At 33.9% G+C, this 22651-nt stretch overlaps 1 protein-coding gene across 3 annotated transcripts; it reads left to right on the top strand.

Moving 5' to 3' along the window:
• The first annotated feature begins 5549 nt into the window (after positions 1-5549).
• LOC21399723 (truncated transcription factor CAULIFLOWER A) lies at positions 5550-22392 on the top strand. 3 transcript variants are annotated; one of them, XM_024169063.1, is made up of 9 exons: positions 5550-5925; positions 19867-19948; positions 20621-20685; positions 20816-20915; positions 21011-21052; positions 21153-21194; positions 21433-21545; positions 21888-22023; positions 22100-22392. In XM_024169063.1, exons 1-8 carry the CDS (start codon positions 5741-5743, stop codon positions 21997-21999), a joined length of 741 nt encoding a protein of 246 aa, XP_024024831.1. In that variant the 5' UTR covers positions 5550-5740; the 3' UTR covers positions 22000-22023; positions 22100-22392. The 3 variants fall into 3 exon arrangements, with proteins under 3 accessions (XP_024024831.1, XP_024024832.1, XP_024024830.1); XM_024169064.1 differs by having other exon boundaries at positions 19870-19948; positions 21888-22392; XM_024169062.1 differs by having other exon boundaries at positions 21888-22392.
• The last annotated feature ends 259 nt before the right edge of the window (positions 22393-22651 follow it).

Raw genomic sequence — 22651 nt, 5'->3', positions numbered from 1 at the left:
ACAAGGTGCGATTGAAGTGAGAATATGTTTTTTTTTTTTTTTCTTTTTTAAGAAAGTTAACTATTTATAACAGGAATCATGTTAACTCCACTCACTAATGTTATGTTGGTAGGATGGATAGAAAGGAGGAAAGAAAGAGAAATAAAATACTTAGGTGAATGAAGTAAAATAATTTTATCAGGTTGTTTAGTAGAAGAGAAAGAAAAGTGAGAAGAAAATGTTAAATTTAAGACATTTTACAATAATACCCCAATACAAATAAAATATGATGAATGATGAAGATTAAAATTGTTATTTTACATCTCATTTTTTTGTCACCCTCCTCTTTTCTTCCTAAAATTGGAAGGATTAAAAATTGATTGGCCCTATAAATTTTTATTTTTCTTCCTTCCACATTTTCTTTCTACCAAACAACTTAAAATTCTATTTTTTTCTACAAAATTATTTTTCTATTTTTTTCATCTCTCTTTTTCACCCTATCAAACACGCTGTAAAAATATAAGAAAAGAATCTTGGTCGCTAGTTGTTGCGGTAGTCACGTAGATTCCGGGCCCACATGAAATCTTAGTAGATGCCCCTTTAGAGAGGGGAGAACCTTATTTTCGATGCTGCTAAAGGCTTTAGGGCATAGGGCATAGGATTTTTGATGTTGAGGTCGTTCCAATGGAGCAAATTCTATTTGTTATGCCTTTTGTTTTGGCTAAGAATTCGGTTGCAACTTTTTTTTTTCTTTTTTATGAGAGAATGTTGTTTATATCAAACAAATGGTTGCCGAAACAATAATGGCTCAAACATAAATCATGATCTACCATAGTTGTTACAAAATGACAAAATATGCATGTGATGTTGACACATAAAAAACTATCGCTCTACAGATAGAACATAGAATATGCTAGTAATGTTGACGTACTAAAAGAGCATATTCATATTACAAGAAAAAATTGATAAATCAAAGTTAAGGACGTTTTAAAACTTAAAGATTAAAGTAAGATTTGAGTAAAATCTGAGAGCATTGATGAGATTAATTTGTGATTTTATCTTGCGGATGTTTTGTTTTGTTTTGTTTTTTTTTTTGCTCGAAGGATTAAATTCGTATTTGACACTAAAAGCATCTTTCTAGAGAACAGAGAGAGAACCTAGATGGAGGTAAAAGAAAGAGCATACTTATTAGTCCCTTTCCTTCCCTGCCAATTTGCCATGTTTTGAGTTTGACAAGTTTTTAGGCGCGTTTGTAACTCGTTTTAAAATAATTTTATTTTTTGTATGAAAATGAAAATAAAAACGTTTTTAATCTCAAACAGAAATCACTTTTAAAAATGTGTATGACAGTTTTATCAAGAGATCATTTTTAGTATAAAAAACTCATTAATGTCTCTCTTTCTCTCTCCGCTCAAGAGATGAGAAAACGAAAACAAAAAAATAAAAATCGACTAAAAGTCATTTTTTATTTCTCTCTTATTTTACATTAAATAAAAAAATTATTTTCATTTCTGTTTTTTATCTTTATTGCGTCAAATACCGTTTTGAAAACGTTTTTATTTTTTAAAAAAAAAATTAATAATAAAAACGGGATCAATTTTAAACACGGCTTTTATTTTCGTATTTTTTTCTCAAACCTCCCTCTGCTCCGTATCTCTTTCTACCAATCAGATCGTCATGGACAAAACAAGATACCCAATCTATACATGTCATTTGGGCTGGGGCACAGCCCACGTGAAAGTCCTCAATGACGCTGATGTGCTAATACTACTAAGGTTTACCAAAGAAAGACGAGGGGAAAAAAAAAAGAAGGAATAACTTGAAAAACGGATGGTGTCAACAATTTCTTTGAAAGTTTAACACAACCTCAATCATTTATAATTCTTCGTAAGATATAAAATTTTTAAGGGAAAAATACACAATACAACATATTTTATATCTATATTTAAAGTAAATAGCCTTTTTTTTTATAAAAAAAAAAATGTTAGTAAATTATAGGGTATCTTTAATTTTTATTTTAAAATAAATTATTTTTTACAATTTTACCCTTTCTTTTAGGGTTTTGTTATTTTCTCCCTCACACATCAACCCAGCCGCTGTCTCTCTCTCTGTCTGTCTCTCTCTCTGTATGTTTCTCTCTCTCCCGTTTCTCTCTCCTCTCTCAACGACGATGACAACTTCAACGATCTCAGGCGGCGACTTCTAGATCGCGGTGTTTTCTCGGCAAACGTCGACTTAAAAATACTGGCGACGCCTCTTGAGTTTTCTTCTTAATCATGATGATCGAGCACAACAGCGATGATGATGGTTTGCGCCATGTCGACAAAGGGCCGCCATCAACACCTGAGAACTTTGACTTTTGCTTGGGCAACGAAGTCGACAATGCCATCATCTGCACTATCTCTGGTGGGACCTTGAACCAGATCCGACAGAGAAAATGGCCATGATCTCCAGGAACGTTACTGTCTTTGAGCAAACTTCGTGTCGTGAGTCTTCGATGATCACGAAGCCGAGCGCTCATCTTCTCTGGCGCCGTCAAGAGAAAACATCATCAACCGATCTGTTTTCTCTCTCTTTCTGTCCCAGGTCTCTCCCTCTGTCTCTCTCTCGCTCTATTTCTCTTTACGTTGATGTTGATCTCTGCAAAATTGCTTCCAACTCCGACTGAGTCCGGTGACAATGGAAAAGATCGCCGCCTCGCAATCATTTTTTGGGAACTAGATTTGGCAAGACAAATCTTGCCAAATCGCTGCCTTCAAACCAGACCAAATCCAGTCGACCACCAACCATTTTCTTTTGATTTTAATTTTTGTGTTTGTATATTTTGGGCATTGAATTTTTTCTAAGTAACTTTTTGTTGATTTTGGTTGATTTTTGTGAATTTTGTTTATGACTTTTGAGTTTTGAGTAAATACTTTATTTCCAAGTAAATACATTACTAAATCTAATTTCAAATCTGATAAATACTGTATTTGCTAGTAAATACTTCACTGAATTTGAGTTTGAATATGGTAAATACTGTATTTACCAGTAAATACTTCACTAAATTTGAGTTTGAATATGATAAATATTGTATTTACCAGTAAATACTTCACTAGATTCAAGTTTGAATCTAGTAAATATTGTATTTATCAGTAAATATTTTACTAAATCCAATTCCTAATCTCACAAATATTATATTTATTAGTAAATACGACCAGTAAATATGGTATTTAACGGTCGCCGCAATCGGTAGCTAGATTTTTGAATTAATATGGTATTTATGAGTAAATTTAGTATTTACCGATCATTGATGTTAACGGCCTTATTTTTGAATAAATATGGTAAATATGATATTTACTGGTAAATATTGTATTTACCAATCACCCGAGTTTGTTGTCAAATTTTTAGATAAATATGGTAAATACGGTATTTACCAATCACTCGAGTCTATTCCTGAATTTTTAGATAAATATAGTAAATACAACATTTACTGATAAATACAGTATTTACCTGTTGCCGGAGTTGGTCACCGGATTTTCAGATAAAGATGGTAAATATAGTATTTACTGATTGTCAAATTTTCAAATTAATATGATAAATATATTATTTAATAGTAAATATGGTATTTACCACTTTATTAAAGATGGTTGTCTGAAAATAGTCGCCGAAGAATGACACTGGAGCTAGTCGTCGATCGCCGCAACAGATCATGGTGAACTTAACTATAAGGAGAAGAAAAGAGAAGTGGAAAGGAGGCTTAGAGATATTTTTGAGTTTTTAATAACATTTAAAATATGAAATACCAAATTAGGCTACAATTTACAATTTTAAAAAATATGTTATAATTTACTAAATAACTTAATATTCTAGATTGTTAGACCCAGGCATAGTTTTGTCATTTTATGATTTTCTAATATATACAAAAACATCATTATTTTTGTCCTCCCGAATTTTGGCTATTCATTTTTGTTTCTCCAAAATTCCGATCATTTGCCTCTTTTCTCCCACATGTTCAAATAAAGATGAACCCAAGTGTTTCTTTATCGGAGAGTAATTTGTAAACATATACATCGTTCATTTTATTGATTCGAGTTTTCAGTTTTAGATTTCTACAGTGAAAAGCTATCAGAAAATGTCACATCTAACTTTTCTGCTACAGTGAAAAGCTCTAAAAAAATGTCACATCTCAACTCGAATTGAAAACTTGAATCCGTGAAGTGAACGAGGCCTAATAATACTAGGAAAGTGTCTTCAGTGCGAGAATTGTAATATTTTGTTTTCCTCATTGTAACATTGTTTGTATTCTTGTATAACACTCATTAAATATATTTGTTTGACTGTATTAGAGCATTATATTATATAATAAATTAATAATACAATGTTTAGTATGATAATTATATTGTATAAATTAATATAAATAGTAAATTAATACGGTGTATGTCGTATTATTAAATACAGTTCATTTATTGAATACAGTTCATTTTTAACGTATTGTATTATATTATTTTATAGTGAATTAATAATTCATGCCAGCGTTAAGCACGACTAGAGGTCGGGGTCGAGTTAAGGTCATGCTATAGCCGATAATTGTTGAAAAATTTAGAGGAACAATTCAAATTTTATATTTATCAAAAATTACATTTTAACCCTAAAAGTTTTACAAAATTACAATTTGACCCCAAAACTTTTGTAAAATTACACTTTGACCCTAAAATTTTTATAAAATTTCATTGTGAACCCAAAACATTTAAAAATTATATTTTAACCCTAAAACTTTTTAAAATTATACTTTGACCCTAAAATTATTAAAATTTTACATTTTAATCCCGCATACAATATGTTATAACACTAAACACCGTAGTATATTATGATAATACAACACAATATATACAAACAAAAAAATATTCTCTATGCGCTAACATACCAGTAGGTAGGTTTTATGTCCACCTAATCTGCATAAATCACGTAAAAGTAAAAAATACATAATTTTAATAATTAAAAAAACTTGACCTATCGGTACACCAGACGTACCAGAAAATATCCTAAAAAATATTACACTTGCGGTACGGTCACGGGAATTAAATCATGCCTAAATATTAATTCTAAATAGACATTGCTATTTATGAATTATCGTCAACCAAAAAAATAAATGTATGATAAGGTTTTCATATGTATACATATACATATACATATACATTAGATACACTCATATATATACTCAGAATCGTACGGTAAAAATAAAGAAGCCACATTGGAAAGAAATAGCAAACTTTCTTCCAATCCGTACAACTCATAAGAACCAAAAACAGTAAAAGGAGAAAATAAATGGGAAAAAAAAAACGAAACAAAAAACAAAAAATAAAAAAAGGCCGAGTCACATAAAAAAGTTGTGTGGCCTCGAGTAAGAACACACCACAGACAAAAATCGCTTCGTCACAGAATCCCAACCAATCAAAAATCGACAACGTTTTGGACGAAACCGCTCTGTTTTTCAAATACCGCTCATCTTGTCCATGACCGGTTTTAAACTTTCCTCTATAAATATTATCATCATTACCGCTCAAAATATTTATATCTATACAAATATAACCAAGAAGAAGAAGAAGAAGAAGAAGCGGAAGAATAAAAGGCTGAAATGTATAGCTAGTTATTACATATGTATATATAGCTCGAAGAGAGAGAAAAAATCTGAACGGTTTTTTTCCTGTTCGTTGGTTTCTGTTTCTCTTTCTCGGCGAGGTAAAGTTTCTCGGAAAATCTTGGATTGCTCGGGAAAATTATGGGGAGGGGAAGAGTGCAGCTGAGGAGGATCGAGAACAAGATCAATCGGCAGGTCACATTCTCGAAGCGGCGCTCTGGATTGCTGAAGAAAGCTCACGAGATCTCTGTTCTCTGCGATGCCGAGGTCGCTCTCATCGTCTTCTCGACCAAAGGAAAGCTCTTCGAATACTCGACCAATTCCTGGTACGATGATTGTTTTCGTTTCTTTCTGTGTTTGTTAATTTTATGTTCCATTTTCTCGAGAAAAGTCTACTCATGAAGGTTGATTTCTTCTTCTATTTCTGAGTTTAAGAAGCCGTGTTGCCGGTTTTGTTGATTTCTTCTTTGCCGTGGTGTTTTGCGTGAATTTGCTAACGGTTTTGCCGTTTCGTTTTCGTTCCGTGCTGGTTTGTATTTCATTTTCTCGAGAAAATTCTACTCTTTGTTTTTTTCCCCCCTTTTTTATGTATGTATTCTTTTGTGAATTTTCTGGTTAAGAAGCTGTGTAGCCAGAGTTAGTTGACTTACGAGACATTTGATAACGGATTTATGTCATTATTTGAATCATGATTCAATATCATTATTTAAATCCTGATTCATAATTCGTTACAGTATTTTTTTTATTTTTTATCATAAAAAAATACACATAAATTAAAAATAATTCAAATATTATAATTTTAATCCATAAACTAAACGTCCTTTTAATGATATTTTGCGTGAATAATTTTACGATTTTTTGCGTGAATTTATTTTTTTTCTTTTTTCATTTTATATTATAATTATTGGTCCGTTTAATTCGTTAATTTAAATTTTTAATTTAAATCGTGTAATTTTATGTCAAAATTTTTTATTGTAATAAAAAAATTAAATGAGATTATTTTTAATAATTTTTATTTTAATAAAATTTGAATTTTAAACTCAAATCGGTAAAATAAACAGGCTTTGTTTTATGTATTTTGAAACCGTTAAAAAATGCTATTCTTTTCTTTTTTTTGTGGCCTTATTAATTTGCTAATACTTGTAATGATTTAATGCAGAAAGCGTAGTTTAGTTCGTTATTTGTTTAAAAATAAATAGATATATAGTCAATTAAAAATAAATAGAGTTCGTTTCCAAAAATGGAAAATTTAAAAAAATAGAGAGAATACTATATTAAGGTACATAGAGAGTACTATTTCAAGCGTTTCCCCCGCCAAGTTTAAGCTAACTTCAATATTACAGTTCCCAATACTTGTTTGATATGTAGAATTGTACGATATATGTATATGTATATACACACACAAGTGTATATACATATGTATGTTAATTTTTCTTCTCAATACTTGTTTGATATATAAAGTTATAACATATTTATAGAGACAAATACATACATATAGACTTGTATATATACATATATATATATATATATATATATATTATATATATATATATGCATATTTGTTTATTTATGTATAGATTATTTATGTATAAATATCATATGTATTTGTACTGATGGATGAAAGTTGAACAAAAAGTTCAAGTTTGTAGTTATCTTGGACGAGCTAGATCCGCCCACCCCGCCCGAACTCATCCGCCACATTATGCCACGACACTTACCCGCCAACCCGTGGTTTCAACCTGCCCGCCCGCCGGCTAGTGCGGGCGGTTTGTGCTTTTGCTAATGCATGAATATTATATAAGGTTGGGTTTGTATATTAAGGTACTATTAACTATATTTATTGACTTTCATTGGGTAAAAATTATCAATATGCCTGGGCATGACCATAAATTGTTTGGAATTAGAGATATAAATATTAGGTTAAGATCTAAGTACGTCTTTTGTTGATGGTTTTTTTCTCTTTTTTAACAAGCATGATGAAAAATGAATGGTGTTTGATAATAATATTGTAGTTATTGAATTTCAATGACTAATTAGGTATAATAACAAGAAGTTAAACTCTCTACTCTTATTAAATATTAGTTACCTACATAAAAAAGATATTAAAGAAGATATTAGAAAAATTGGATTAACATACTATAAAAATAATATGTTTGTACAGACAAACAACATTTATGGGAAAGAATGTCTACAACTATACCGTGTAAATAATCTAATGTATTACTTGATAAATTAATATATATATATATATATATATTACATGTATCATGGAATATGATAGGATTAAATAACTCATTATTCATATTAGTCATTTTAAAAAAGATAAGAAAAAACAATTAACTTTTAATTTAAAAAAGCAAAAGGTGCTTTTAATTTCAATTTTTTACACTTTTTATGATTTTTATTTTTGAAAAATTCCAATACACACCTTGGATACCCAAGGCCCAAGTCCCTTTTTGTTTACAAAATAAAGCAAAAATAAAAATCTGGTAATTTTATTCATTGCTATATACTGAAGATTGTTATATATGTACACATAAATTACTATATTGTTTTTGTCTCTTGGAATACTGATGCTTCAAATATTTGAGCATATCAACTTTTTATGCACCGACTGGGAGTGGGGAGTGTACTGTAAATATGTATAATCTCGACTGTTTCGTAGGACATAAAGCAAACATCGCGCAATGTTTTTGGATATGGTAGTACATAAGGAGATGTACACAGATTCAAGGTTTATTAACACATAACAATTATATTTGGTTATTTAACTTCTAATGTTCCCATTTCGTTTTACCAAATAACTTATTGATTTTCCTTCATAAAGGTATATATATCTTCTTTATTCTACAATACTATTTATTGAATTCGATTTTTTGTCCTTTTATTCGTATATTTTTCATCTTATTTCAATAATATTATGTCACGTCAATTAAAATACTACAACTAAAATATCATGACACCTCAAATATTAAAAAAATATGTCACTTAATTATATAGTATGATATTATTGAAGGGAAACAAAATGAGATATAATAAATAAACCCAATCCCTATTTTGTCGCCTTTTAATTTATGGTGGAGTGATATTTGACTCTTTTCCATATTTAGGGCTTGTTCTTTTGGAGTTTAACTTGAGTATAATTCTTGAGTTGAATTTGAGTTATAACTTGAGTTGGACTTGTAACTTGAGTTTGTGTTTGATTGTATACATTTGAGTTATGGTTTGAGATAATAATCTTTTTGAGTTTGTGTTTGAGTGAGTCAAGACTTGAATTTGTATTTAGATAGTATTTTAATAAAAACTCAATGCTGATGAAAAATTTTAATAGGGTATATGGGTCAGGTTTTATTCGTCTTTTCGTTGTCAATGCATAGAAAAAAAAATCATCTCAATCAGAATTAAAACGAAAAAGTTATAGCATTTTTAAGAATAGAAAAAATACTGTTAATTAATTTGAGTTCGAGTTTCTGAACTTGAGTTGAAGGGAAAACTTGAACTCGAGTTTTAGTCCTAAACTTGAATTTGAACTCGAGTTTAAACTCGAGTTTAAACTTAAAAGAACATGAACTCGAATAAAGTTGTAACTCGAATTATTTTTTTTTAAGTTTTTTACTCAAAAGAACAAGCCCTTAATCTTCGGATAAGATTAACTTCTCAATGAAAAGTAACTCTTTAGTCCTTTCTGTCCCCCTTATTGATTATTTGAAATATTTGCCTAATGTTTAACTTGTCTATGTTCTGTTAAACGTATCAATTTTGTGTTTACGTATACACTCTACACTTGAAATACATTGCGTTATATATTTCTGAAACAATGTTATGTTTTGTTTTCCAAATGAAACGGATTCTGAAGATTCTAATCAACATATTAGAAGATCAATCTTTTCACTTCATTAACTGTTAAAATCAGAAAAAAAATAAATAAAAACCTTAGAGCAAGCAATCCTGAATTAACTAATACCGTAGCATAATTAGAGTAATGGACCATTAGTTTCGAAAATTAACGAATATTTTGCAATTTTGTTTAGAGAAGATGTAATAATTTTAGGGGAAGAAAAATCTTTTCAATGTTCAACATGTTTTACTATTTAATTATAAAGAAAGATGGAAGAAAGAAAAATAAGGATTATGTTCCACTCCTTTATTTACTGTGATTGGTAAACGTACGTGGTATTGTCAATCCGCGTGTTTTTGATTTCTCTTGTTTAAATAAAAGTAACTAAATAGTAAAACGTTTTAAAGTCATCATTCACCATTAGTTATTGCTACGTATGAAGACAGGGTTTTCTTTCTTGCTTTCTCTGCCTCTATCTCTTAGTGTGGCTAGGGTTTTCTTTTGATTTTATTGCTTAGGGCCGGGATCCAGTGGCACCGCTGGCTGGTCGCCAGACTTTCGTACCTTGAGACGGTGGCTGGGTCTTGCGTGGTATGGTTTGTGGCTATAGGTGTGGTATGACGGTGGTGGATTGGCGGAGATCTTGCGTTTTGAGGGAGTTTGTTGGCGCTTTTGCTTCGGGTTCGCGTCCCCTTCTTTGATGTGGTTTTAGGGAGGGGCGGCGTGCGCTGTTGTGGAGTGACAGATGCTAAGGTTAGAGGTTGATGGCTTCTGGTGGTGTGAGGCACGAGATTTTTCAGGCGGGACTGTGGCGTGGGGGCTCTGTTCCCCGTGGTACAGCACTTTTTGGGAGCTCTTACGTGTGGAATCATTGTCGGCACTGTTGCTCCTTCGGTAGTGGCTCTTCTCAAATCTGGCTCTTGTGTCATGGTGGCCGTTTTGGTCCATTTTTTTGTAGTGTTTGTTTGGTTTCATTAAAGGCGTTGATGTTTCCGCGTTTAATGTTAGTGTATTCACGATTTTTGGTTGGTTTAAAAATTTGTTGTAATAACAGAGGTGGTCTCCCCACCTTACGCGTTATTGTTGTGTTTAGTCTGCAAGTTATGGTTCTTTGTGGTGTTGTGGTAGGCCTTAGTACTTTTGGTCCCTCGACTTCGATTGACCAGAGTTATCCACCGGCTTTTGCGGTGCTTGTGGCGTGTTTGAAGAGCTAAATTTGTGCTCGATTCATTATGTCCCTCATTGGTTCCTTTTGTTGGAACTCGGTACATATGTTATCTTCTAGATAGTTTCAATTGAACCTCATGTGGTCAGTATTGAGTCGCTAAATGCATTTAGGTCTTACGTGCTTGGATTAGTGATTGTATTTTTTGATTTGAAATTCTCTAGTATGCCTGGCGTACCGTTAGACTAGATTTTTTTAACATTTGAATCTGCGTAGTTTTTAACTTTTACATGATTTTATACAATTTTGACGAACATAAAATCTGGCTTATTAATATGTTGGCATACAGAAGGTCTCTAAAATATTTCTAGTTTGTACCACTTATCTTGATGACCGGAACTATAACTTGTTTCCTTGATATATGTACTTTTTTTTTTCCTCTTGAAAGTAAAATTGAAGATATTCTTTTTTTTTTTTGTTGAATAGTAAAATTGAAAATATAAATAGACGGGAATGTGGACAGCAACTTTTTTATAAATGTGATAATAAAAAAGTTGATGGAAACAAATATGATTATAAATGTTACTATCACTTCATTAGACAATCAACTATGAGTTATCGAAAACTATGACCGTCTCTCCCCTTTCACCAACAAGAAAAGAAAAGCTCCTCTGTATCCAAAAAAAAAAAAAAATAAAACCTCTCTCCCACTTCTCAGTTGGTCATTCTCAGTTCTCACTCAGCTTTCTTTCTATATTTCTTTCGTACTTCAGATATTTAATTTATATGGCCGCAAATTTTTTTTTTTTTTTTTTTGTGGCTCAATTAAGATATGGCAAGAATCAAATCATTCTTTATTTTCTTTGATACTGCATAGTGCTATTTGAAATTGTAATGTTCTTTTTCTGTTTCTTTCTATTTGTGGGGATGAGAAGAAGAAAAATAGAGAAAAAAGTGGACTTTCTCAGAAATTTTTTGGGATAAGTTCTTGAACGGAAGTAGGTCTAAACGTTGATGCATACAATATATTCTTATAAGCAATATTATTAGACACTAATGGTGTTCATCACCAGAATTCCTAATAGGATAGATGTTATAGGTGACGCACACATGTGCGTCTATTCCATTAATATCATTTCTGGTGTTCGCCACCAACATCATGCAGGACTTGATAAATTAATTAGCATTATCTCTCTTGAAGTATGAAGCATAACTATAAATTCTAAAGTTATCTGTTTGAGAAGTAAAAAATATATGCTTGCCTTTTGCTCTTATAAATTAGATGCGCTTAAAGATGGTTAATTTATAGGCCTTAGATCTATTTGTTAGTTATTATTGGAATGGTAGTCCTGACACTAACATTTACTCTGACGCTTCCACCATCTAGCTCTTTGCTCTGCCATGATGTATGTCGGACGCCCGTTTGAGAGGCTTTTTTCACGTTCTGACTAGCAGTGTATTTGAGAAGGGTGATAATAGAATGCAGTGTGCCTTGTGAAGGGGTGAAAGCTAGTATTTATAGTTGGGGGATGGCAACGGGGGTGGATTTGGGATGGGGTGGTTTTCTCGCTGACCCGCTTCCGCGAATAAAAACACTCATCATTTTTGTTCCATTTCTCGTCACGAGTTCGGGGTATTCGCAGCTCCCCATTAACCCGATTAGTTATTTTTAATTATCGTAAAATAATTAATTATTTAGTCAATATAATTATACAAAATAGTTAAAAATAAAAGAAAGGTAGTTTGTAATTTTTATATACATTATGTAATATATTATACTTAAAGTTATATATTTTAGTACATTACATATTATATTTAATTTAAAAATAGGATACAATTAAACGGGAATACGGTTGGGGACCTCTAAACCTGTTTCCGTCCTGCGATGGATTAAAATTTTAACTAGTTTACAACCTATATCCGTTTAAAGTGAATGTTTCCTGGCTCGTTTAATACGGATCTCTGCGGATAAATAGGTTTACGGGTAAAATTGCCATCATATAGGCAAGTCCTAGAGTGCAAAATCCTGGACCTGCGGTGTCGATCCGTGTGGCCTGTACGTTGGAGGTGTCAGGTCATCCTTTTAGCATTGCGTGACGGTCTCTTGACAGTCTGTCATGTACACCAGCATATAAGGGTTTGTATACGGGATAATTAGTACGTGCGCGACACAGTAGCAATGTTCTTCTTCCTATACTTGTTCGTACCTTAGGCTTGAGGCCTTGGAAGCATGTTGATGCAGGTTGGTTATATATTTAGAGTGTGCCTTGAGCATCAAGTTGTGACTCATTTTCCTTAAGACATAGCATACCATTTTCGAAGTAGGGTCGCACGTATCTCGAACACGTCAATGCACTACCTTAAACGAAGTGACATGTTATGCCTCCCCCGGCCCCCGGTGATTCGTCGTTCACAAACATGAGATGATACATGGCGTAACAATACTAATGAGAGGAATCAGCCCAACAGTTATTAACGATAACTTTCTATGGTAAAATCTAATGCAATTAGCAATAACGGTTTAGCACGTATAGGATTTGTTTTGACCTTTCTTCCGGGAATTCATTGTTTTAACATTAGTTTCTTGATTGACATATCTCCCAACTTTCTTTTATCTTTTTATGGGTTGAAAAATTTTATCTCAGGATAAAGCATGGGCGCCCGTGGTGGGAGCGCTTGCGTTTGCACCCGGGGCCCAAGGTTCGAATCCTAGAAACGGCCTCTCCTTCGGGGGGTAAGGCCGCGTACATATGGGATTGAGTTTTTCCCCAAGCCTGTCATAGTACGAGAGCCTCTTTGGCACTGAGGTCTGCCTTATTTTTTATAAAGCATAGGCGCCAAGGTTATTGATTATTACCATTCGCCCATCTCTAATCATGTTAAGAGAACCCCTTTTTGTTTGATCTGATGGCTTGAAAAGAATCAATAGTTTGGACAAAACTGTGGCCATGCAGGAGAGTTTCCGCTTCTGCAAAGGCTGCATCTTTGATCCCTAGAGGAGACCTGTTCTATTCCACATGACAGCACCATTGCCACCTCTTATGACCCCACCATAATCCGAATTCCCATAGTAGCTCCTTCAAAGTGCATCTTGATGTGATTTGAAGAGGAAATTGCCACGAGATTGAGATAAATATGTTTAAATTTAAATTTTCCAAAAAAAAAAAATTAATACAATAAGATCTCGTCATGTTCATCCTTACTAACATCCCATACTAAAAATAAAATCTTTTTTTTCTTTTCTTTTTTCAATCACCTTAACGAAGGAGGTGGACTTCAACCAAGCCAGCCCTTCTTATGAAGTGGCTATGGAGATTTCCAATGGAAAAGAAAAAGCCATGGTGCTCACATTTGGCTGCTAAGTACCTCTCCAATGACAAAAATGGATTGACCAACCCACCTCTAAAATATCCTGCATCTAGAAGGGCATTATTTGGTAGAGAGAGACTTTCAGGCAGGACTTGGGCTAGACTTTGGTTGGGCAATAGTAAGCTGATTCGCTTCTGGGATGATGTTTGGTCGTGCCACTCTCCTCAGAGAAGCATGCCATAATTTATATCAATTCACAAGGTTCTCATGACCTCAAAGTGATAGACTACATTCAATATGAAGGAGAAAAAAGTCTTTCTCTTCCTATTCAACTGCACATCCAAGAGCATTTGGCTTCAGAATACTTTTAAAAATTTTTTTTTTTTTTTTTTTTTTTTTTTTTTTTTTTTTCTATGAAAGCAAGAAAAGAGATGGAAAGTGTTGTTCTAAATTCTGCCTTATTCCATGAGATCTAGAAGCACTTCTGCAACGGATCAAGAAGTGGGCATTGGTAGTGAATTGATCACGGTAATAAGTCCGGATCGATGCCACTGTCTTCTCTGGGCCTCCTTCCACACTTACCGACCTTCACAGCTAGGGGTAGCAAACTAAACATTAGCGAAGTACATCCTAAGCTCGGGCCGTAGGCCACTTGCTGCCAAACCCACCATCGTGTCGATCGTCTTCTTGCATCTGCTGCAGACCCTTCTTTTTTTTTTTTTACCTTGCAAGGAAGTCAAATTATTCCTCATCCCCTTCCTGGTAAAGTTTGGAAATATTGGGCATCGAAGCCTTCCACGGTCTCAATTGATTCTGCGTCTGCGTAGAAAAGACCAGCAGCAAGTAGCTCCATCATCCATATCTCATATGCCATTGGCGAGGGTCCCATTCGTCATGTGCCCTTTTACGGGATCCCATTCCCAGTAAGTAGAGCAGCCTTGAACCCATATCCTTGATTCCCGCCTTGAGCGTCAGCCCGAAGGACCAAAGGTTGCTATTTGGTCTGGATAAGCAGGCAAGGACAGGCTCTTCGAGCAGATACCATTCCAATGGAGAAGCTCATCTTCCCATTACTGGCGAAGAACTCAAGGGCTCCAAACTCCTTAGGTCTTGTTTTGTAAGCTTGAAGCTTTGAAACCTGTCGAGATTAACTTACCACTCCACTAACCTAAGCTTACCATATAAAGTAGATCACTACCGAAACCCGTACCGTACACGCTGCTTTCTCGGCTTCACCTCTTTCTGACAACGCCAACCCTCCTCGTACGCTTTGAGGGACTGAGCCTTTGAATCCCACCTTATTGGTCTTCTTTCCACTGTCGCTGAGAAATGTGGAACGCATAGCGCTCTTTCACTGAGAAATACCCTCCTTTTTTTTGGCTTCGCCTTGTGGTCAGAACCGAGACATATGGTTTTGTTATAGAAAAGAAATGTCACTAAGGGGCTCAACCGCCTTATCAGTAGATCTCCCTCCGTCCTATTGTACCTCTAGCAAACAACAAAGATGAACTTCGAGTTGCCATTCTCTTTTTGAATATGGAATTCCGGTGGGGCATATCTTTATAAAAGAAAGCCCTATTTTTGTTAGCTGTTAGCGCACAGTAGCCCATCTCATGATACGGAGAGAACCATTTGATATGACATACATAATATAGAGCTGGAAGCTGCACTAATTGATAAGAGAAGACTGGACAACAGCAAGACCATACAGATGGCATCGCGAATCCCCTACCAAAGTGATTGAACCACCACTTCTTGATCCGTTCTTTCCAGCGATCCTCCTTGCATTTATGCCGGAGCCGTCACCAGTGCTATGGCCTTTAGCTTATGTAGATAAAAAATGATGAATAAGATTGTGGCACTCCACTCGCCGCGCTCCTTTATCGCGCGGAGCGGCATACTAGAAAAAAGTAAGAAATTGTAATCCCCAATGACAAAGGAACGAGCATTTTCGGGGACTAGTTCGCCAAATTGTACGTGAGAGTTTCCCTTCATACCGCTCGAATCATTCTCAGACGGGTATGGGGGAGAAAGTCAGGAAAGAATCTTTTTCAAGACTTTTCCAGATTCAACATAATCCTCATATTATTTACCGTAGTCTTCAAAATGATATAACCACTTACTGGGCCCTCTTTGCACTGTCACACCACTATTTAGTGTGGTTGGCGAATGAGTTACCTCTTCCTCAGAACCGGCCTTTCACCCGTTATGCGGTGCTCGGTGATGACATAGTAATTGCCGACCCGAAGGTGATTCCTGGGATTTAGATATGCAACACTTTACTCAATTGCTAAGTTAATAGGATTCATCAAGTAGCCAACAAGTTACAAGCTAGCTAGTAAAGGTGTTAATTTGATCTCGAATTTTTATTTAATAATGCTTTAGAATTTTGCGCATTTTTGGTTCTGCGTATTATTGAGGGGTTTCTGAAATACATCTTCATCTCTTAGTACGTAGAATAACTTTTGCCGTATTTTTTCAACCTTAGCTTCGATCATGCAATTTTCAGTACCAGCTCCTTCTCTAAGCCAATGAGCAATTGCCCAAGGCCCCCTAATAATTAAGAGTCCTAATCAATTATATATATTTACTATGGTCATTTTACCATAAAACTAAAATAAAAGTAACAGATCAATGTTTTGGAGATACTCTCTTTAAAATATGAGATTCTTGGGCTATTGTGCATGCAAATCACCTTATTTATAGGATAATTCAATAATTAAATCCTCCATTTGTTTGAAACACTACCAAAAATTTTGCTGCGCCTGCACACACTTCAGAAATGGCGAGTTGTTGGCTTTATGAATTCCAAAAGGCTCAGGTTAAGGTGCGGTTACCAGAGGCTCAAACTGAGCGTAATTTGTTCAAATTGAATGTGGATGCATCTGTCTTTGCTTGTCACCATTCTATTGGTTTTGGGGAATTGATTCGGGATTCCACGGGTTTTGTCATTGGGAGCTTTTTCTAAAAAGCTACCTGGAATCCACTCCCCTCTCATGGCAGAGTGTGTAGCAATTCGTGAGGGCCTTTTATTTGCTGAAAGCAGTGGCCATAGGGTCTGGCTGGTGGAAAGCAGTCCGTGCGGTAATTGATCCTAGTTGTTACGCTGCAATGTTTCCAATTCTAAATCATATCAAGATTTTGATGAGTGATGGTGGTTCTTGCAGTCACATTTCTCGTAATAGTAATGGGGCTGCCCACATATTACCAAAACTTTCTTTTATGTTGGTTGAAAATCATTTCTGATTAGAGGAATATTCTAGTTGTATTGCTCGTTTTGTAAGTGCCAAGATGACCAGTTTTTACTGCATTACACTTTTAACTAAAAAAACTACCAAAAATTTTGTTTTTAAGACCTTAATGTTTATATTTTTTTAAGCAATCGAACAGCTATATAAAGAAATCTGCATATATTATACATCAATGACTATATTCGCTTTGATTACTTCTCTACTAAATACAAAATGCCTATTTTCATTCACTTATAAGTATATTATGCTCCCAAACTTCGTTGGTTTAAACTTTTTTATTTGAACAGAAAAATTCATACTGTATGGTTTAAATTGTAGTTTAAATTGATGTTTGGATGTATAGTTAAAATTTTATTTTGAACAGGGAATAAAATTTAAATTTGTGTTTGGTAGGTGTTAAAAGCAAAGAGAGTTGACACTTTTTATTGTTCAAAAATGGCTTGAACGGTTGAACTTGAGAGGGGAACTAAACTTTAAGTTAGGTCGTTTAGCTCAGTTCAAACGTGGAATATAATTCAAACTGTATGTTTACCAAACGACAGTTCAAACTGTGCTCACTGTTCAAACTGAGCTAAACTGAGCGAACAAAACTGAACTAAACTAATGCAACGAACATGGGCTATATTAATCTGATTTACAATTTCAAAAACATTAACAAATTAAGAATAGAAAAAGCTGGAAAAAGATAAAAAGCTCCAATCTCTCTTGATTCTTTTTTATGCCTTTATTTATTTCCTTCTCACTCATTAACCTTATTCATAGAGTTTTCCAAGTTGATATCTTTCTTTCATACTTCTTTCTTGCCATTTTATTGATTGCTATTGTTTGAGATTTACAGTAGCTATTTTGTTGGATAAAATTTTGTTGAAAAACATATTATTAGATAAACTTGAATATATATATTTAATCAATACTTTCTTATCCCAAAAGCAAGAAAAAATAATTTAAAATAGGTTTAATTGATTTTTTATATAATTAAATATCTTTTTAATATGAGAAAAGACTCCTTTTAAAATTTTCGCCTGAAATCTCTAATTTGCGCTCTTTTTCCTTTTGCCGGGTTTTTTCCTTTGGGCTTTAGCATCATAAGATTATAAGGAGCATCCTTCTAGTTTTTCCATCAGGAGTAGATCATGCATTTGCATGGTGATTCTTGTGGTTGTCTTTGTGGTAGTGTTTTATTTTTTCATTCAGAATAAAATCATTTTGGTATCCCGCTGTTATTTAAAAATATCTCAAAGGTATTCTATGTTTTTAATGGTATTAAAAAGAAACCTTCACATCTAAAAAAAACTGTTATTTTGGTAATCTGAGGTTGATGTTTGGGATATAAACGGTCTTTTCTTCCTTTCTACTGATTTAACCATTGTTTTAAATATCAAAAGATCTCTCTCTCGTGTGGCGAAGCTGATGGGCTGGCATCACTTCTTGTTGGGCGCGACAAGGAGTGGGGTCTTTTGGATATATACCACGGTGTAGATCGAAGGCGGGAAAGGGAAGCTGGGTGCCAATGGGGGGCAAGGTCAACGATGATGGAGGTGGAGAAATCTGAAAACTATATTTGTGTTTTTTTTCCTATTTCTTTTAGAAATTAAGTTTTAGGACTTGTTCAGTCCGCCGATTTGAGTTTTCAATTCGAGTTGAGATGTGACTTTATATGAGAACTTTTAACTATAACAAAAAAGTTAGATGACTTTTTATTAGAGCTTTTAACTGTAGTAAAACTGAAATTGAAAAACTCAAATCGATAAGATGAATGATGCCTTATAGCTTTTATTTTGTATAATTCTTTTTTAGTATTTCTCATTTTTTTCTTTTATATTTTAGTATGTTTTTAGAGGTGAAGGATAGAAAGGACATTGTATGGTGCAAAAATTGATCAAAGGGTATCGAAATGGTTTTTAAAGGTGAAGATACTTTTTTAATGTTATTAAAAACATAAGATATTTATGTACTTTTTAATTCTGTGTTATTTGTTTCAGTTGTCTAGAAATACACTTTGAAAGTTCTTTTTTATTTTAGGCGCTAACTTAGTTGGGATGTCCAAGTTGGCCTTGATAATAGTTTTCTTTATCTTTTTTTATTTTAAAAAATATGTTTAATTAATTGTTTATTAGATATGATAGCTCTTATATAATAGGAGTTAACTTAAGTAGGAAGAAATTTAATCGTAAAATATATCTGAATTTTGCCTGAAGACATGATCGGATGTGTTTCTGGATTGATATAATTCTTCCTAGTTTTCTTTGATATTGTTGTTTAATTCACTTATAGAGAGATCGACATGTTGAAGAGAAATACAAGTGAACAAGAAACTTATAGGTTTGAAGTAAGAGTGCAAGCAACTAAAGGATGCTTTACCTTTTCATTTTGACTTTAACAATATCTGTAACTCGATATAATAAACACACAAGATTATCGAACAAGGCCATGTTATTGTACGTCAATATATTATTTGAATACTGGATGAAGATATGTACGTTTGCGGTTATATAGCTGTGAAATCCTTGTGCTTATATCTAAATATCTATATGAGTGCGCGCGCGCGCGTAAATCTTCATTTTGGCTATGCGTGAAAAGGCAACATTTTTGTGTTATTTCGATTTCCTTTTTTTTATGTGCTTTGAAGGTCCAGCCTTAAGAAACTGTGAATACTATGCTCGCTGTCAAATGCTAAATACTGATGTTAGCTTTCCTTAAATAGCAGCATGGAGGGGATCCTGGAAAGATATGAAAGATATTCATACGCAGAGAGGCAGCTTCTTTCAAATGATCCTGAACCCAATGTAAGCTACCATTATCCTGAAAATACCTGAATTCGAGTTATATTGCATTACTTTTCCCTTGTTATCAGGAATACATAATAAACATAAATCACATTTAGATCCAAGTGAGTTCTGGCGCTATTTCTGTCCCATTATAAATTTAACTGTATTAGATACCAAAAGTCTCGTACAGAATAAATACAAGATGATTAGTGGGTTTATAAATCTTGAATAAATACAAGATGATTAGTGGGTTTATAAATCTTGGATTCTCTCCCCTTGCAAGCTGGTTTTGTAAGGGTGAGTTCTATCTAATGAATTTATAACAACTGGTATTAGCACGTCCTTTTGTAACTGTTGCCCATGGATAGGGCGACCGGGGGGGTGGTGGGGGGGCTGTTACCCAATTGAAAGGGGGATCTGCGAAGTTACCCATTTGGTTGGGCGGCTGTGGAGTGTAGTGGAATATTAGATTACAAAAGTCCCATATGAATAAATATAAGATGATTAGTAGGTTTATAAGTCCTTGGGTTCCCTCTCCTTGTAAGCCGGTTTTGCATGGGTGAGTTAAGCTCTACGGAATAGGTCTATAACAAATTGTAACTACAATTTCTCTCTCCTTTTCTTATTCTCTCCAGATGAACTTCTTGTATGATGAGAAATATATACTAACCAATGCCATTGATCTTCTAGGGAAGCTGGAGTCTGGAACATGCAAAGCTCAAGGCTAGGATGGACGTTTTACAAAGAAATCAGAAGTACAAGCTTAAAATATATACATGTACCATCCACAATATATATATATATATATATATATATATATACACACACACACTAAACTGTTGGGGGAGAAAAACTCAACTGTATATACTTTACAATCTTTTGCAGGCATTTCCTGGGAGAAGAACTTGATTCCTTAACTCTCAAAGAGCTTCAAAATCTGGAGCAACAGCTTGATTCTGCACTCAAACACACAAGGTCGAGAAAGGTGAAGTCAATGAACTCTTGTAATATTATCTTGTCTTTCGAATTAAGCCAATATAGATTGCTTGGTGAAACTGAGAAGCTTTGGACGATTTGCAGAACCAAGTCATGTATGAGTCCATCTCAGAGCTCCAAAAAAAGGTATCTCTTAGCTTATTCCTATAACCATAGCACTTAATTATAAGTAATTGTGAGGAACCATTAGTTGATCATTTTGTTTATTTCCTGTTTGTCATGATAGGATAAGGCATTACAGGAGCAAAACAACCTTCTGACAAAACAGGTGAACATTTTCTTTGGCCACAAATAGAAAGTCCTTTAGGTTCTCTCTCTGTTATGTGTACATATATGTATAACGGATTCAGACCCCCCGTCAAAATGTTAGTCCTATATATGCCATGTTATAATGTGACTGGTTAGAATCATTTAAAATATCAAAATTGGATGGGAAATCTAAGTTGAAGTGTAATATTGCCCATGTATTTGAGTCTAATTTGTATTTCGTGAATCCCCAATAACAGATGAAGGAGAAAGAGAAAGAGTTGGCCGAACAGACACAATTGGGGCAGCAGAATCATAATTTGGAAGTATCGTCCATCCTCTTAGCACAGCCAAATCAATCCTTGAATGTTGGGTTAGTCTCTATTTATGCTCGTCTTTATTTATGCATGACCAACTCAAATTGGAAAAACTTCAAATGTCATCAGCCTTTTGTTCAAATAAATTCTCATATGCTGCATTACATAAGTCTCATATACTACGTAACCGTTTGTGATTGACCTAAAAAGTAAAGGGGAATTGTCATCACCAATATTTACACTTAAAACTGTTCTTGAATATCAAATATCATCAACGTTTGAGTTAGTGCAAAAACACACGCACACACACACACACACATATATATTATTATATGTATACATATGTAACTACCTTATTGGAGAACTAAGATAGGCAAAACAATATGTGAAAATTGCAGAGTGTCTTGTTCCCCAAGAAGTGATGGATTAGCAGAAGATGAAGCTACCCAACATCAAAACCGAGGCAATGCCCTTCTGCCCTCTTGGATGCTCAACAATCTCAATGCATAGAACAGTAACATTGTCTTCTCCTGTGTATGCGTTTACTGTGTCCACATATATAGATATATGTATATATATATATATATAACACATACGTATATATATACAGGTACACCGGCCTAAACATGGATATTTTTGTGCGTAGCCCAAATAGAAAGAATATCTCATTATCTCCAATTGTAAATATGTTGTCAGGTGTCCTCGAACTTACTAGGATAACCCGAAGAGAGGATAGTGTACCTGTTGTTATTTTTATGGGCTTCCACAAACGACCATCCTTTTTTTTTTATTATTTTCTATTGCACTCAAAACATATACGCACAAGTACGTGTTCAAATGCTAATTAAGTTGGTGCAGAAGGGTCTATAACGGCTGCTTTTTTTGTTTGCTTTTTTGCTACAATATAACAGCTATCCTTAATTTTGTTGTATACACACTCTTTTCCTTTTTTTTTTTTTTTTTTTTTTTAAGTTTTGCGCTGCGATTCTCTTTTTAGCTTGTTTATGAAGATCTGTTAAGCATCTTCCTTGATTTTCAGTTTTCCAAGCATTTTCTTTTCTTTTGTTTTTTTTCTGGGTGGCTGTTATGGAACTTATTTTTGCTGTAATTGGCGTGCATTAAACGCGAGTTTTGAATGGACAGGCACTTTTTTGTCTGTCGT

Source organism: Morus notabilis, unplaced genomic scaffold (assembly GCF_000414095.1).
Source record: "Morus notabilis unplaced genomic scaffold, ASM41409v2 Scaffold261, whole genome shotgun sequence".
NCBI lineage: Eukaryota > Viridiplantae > Streptophyta > Magnoliopsida > Rosales > Moraceae > Morus > Morus notabilis.
Note: the sequence above shows the minus strand (reverse complement) of the source record. Positions and strands in the feature narration are given on the sequence as shown.

Bases quoted from the DNA above. Each gene is read 5' to 3' on its own strand.
- LOC21399723 (XM_024169063.1), top strand. From the start codon at position 5,741: ATGGGGAGGGGAAGAGTGCAGCTGAGGAGGATCGAGAACAAGATCAAT. The intron at 5,926-19,866 runs GTACGATGATTG...TTCCTTAAATAG, and splicing joins GAATACTCGACCAATTCCTG to CAGCATGGAGGGGATCCTGG. The intron at 21,195-21,432 runs GTGAACATTTTC...CCCCAATAACAG, and splicing joins ACAACCTTCTGACAAAACAG to ATGAAGGAGAAAGAGAAAGA.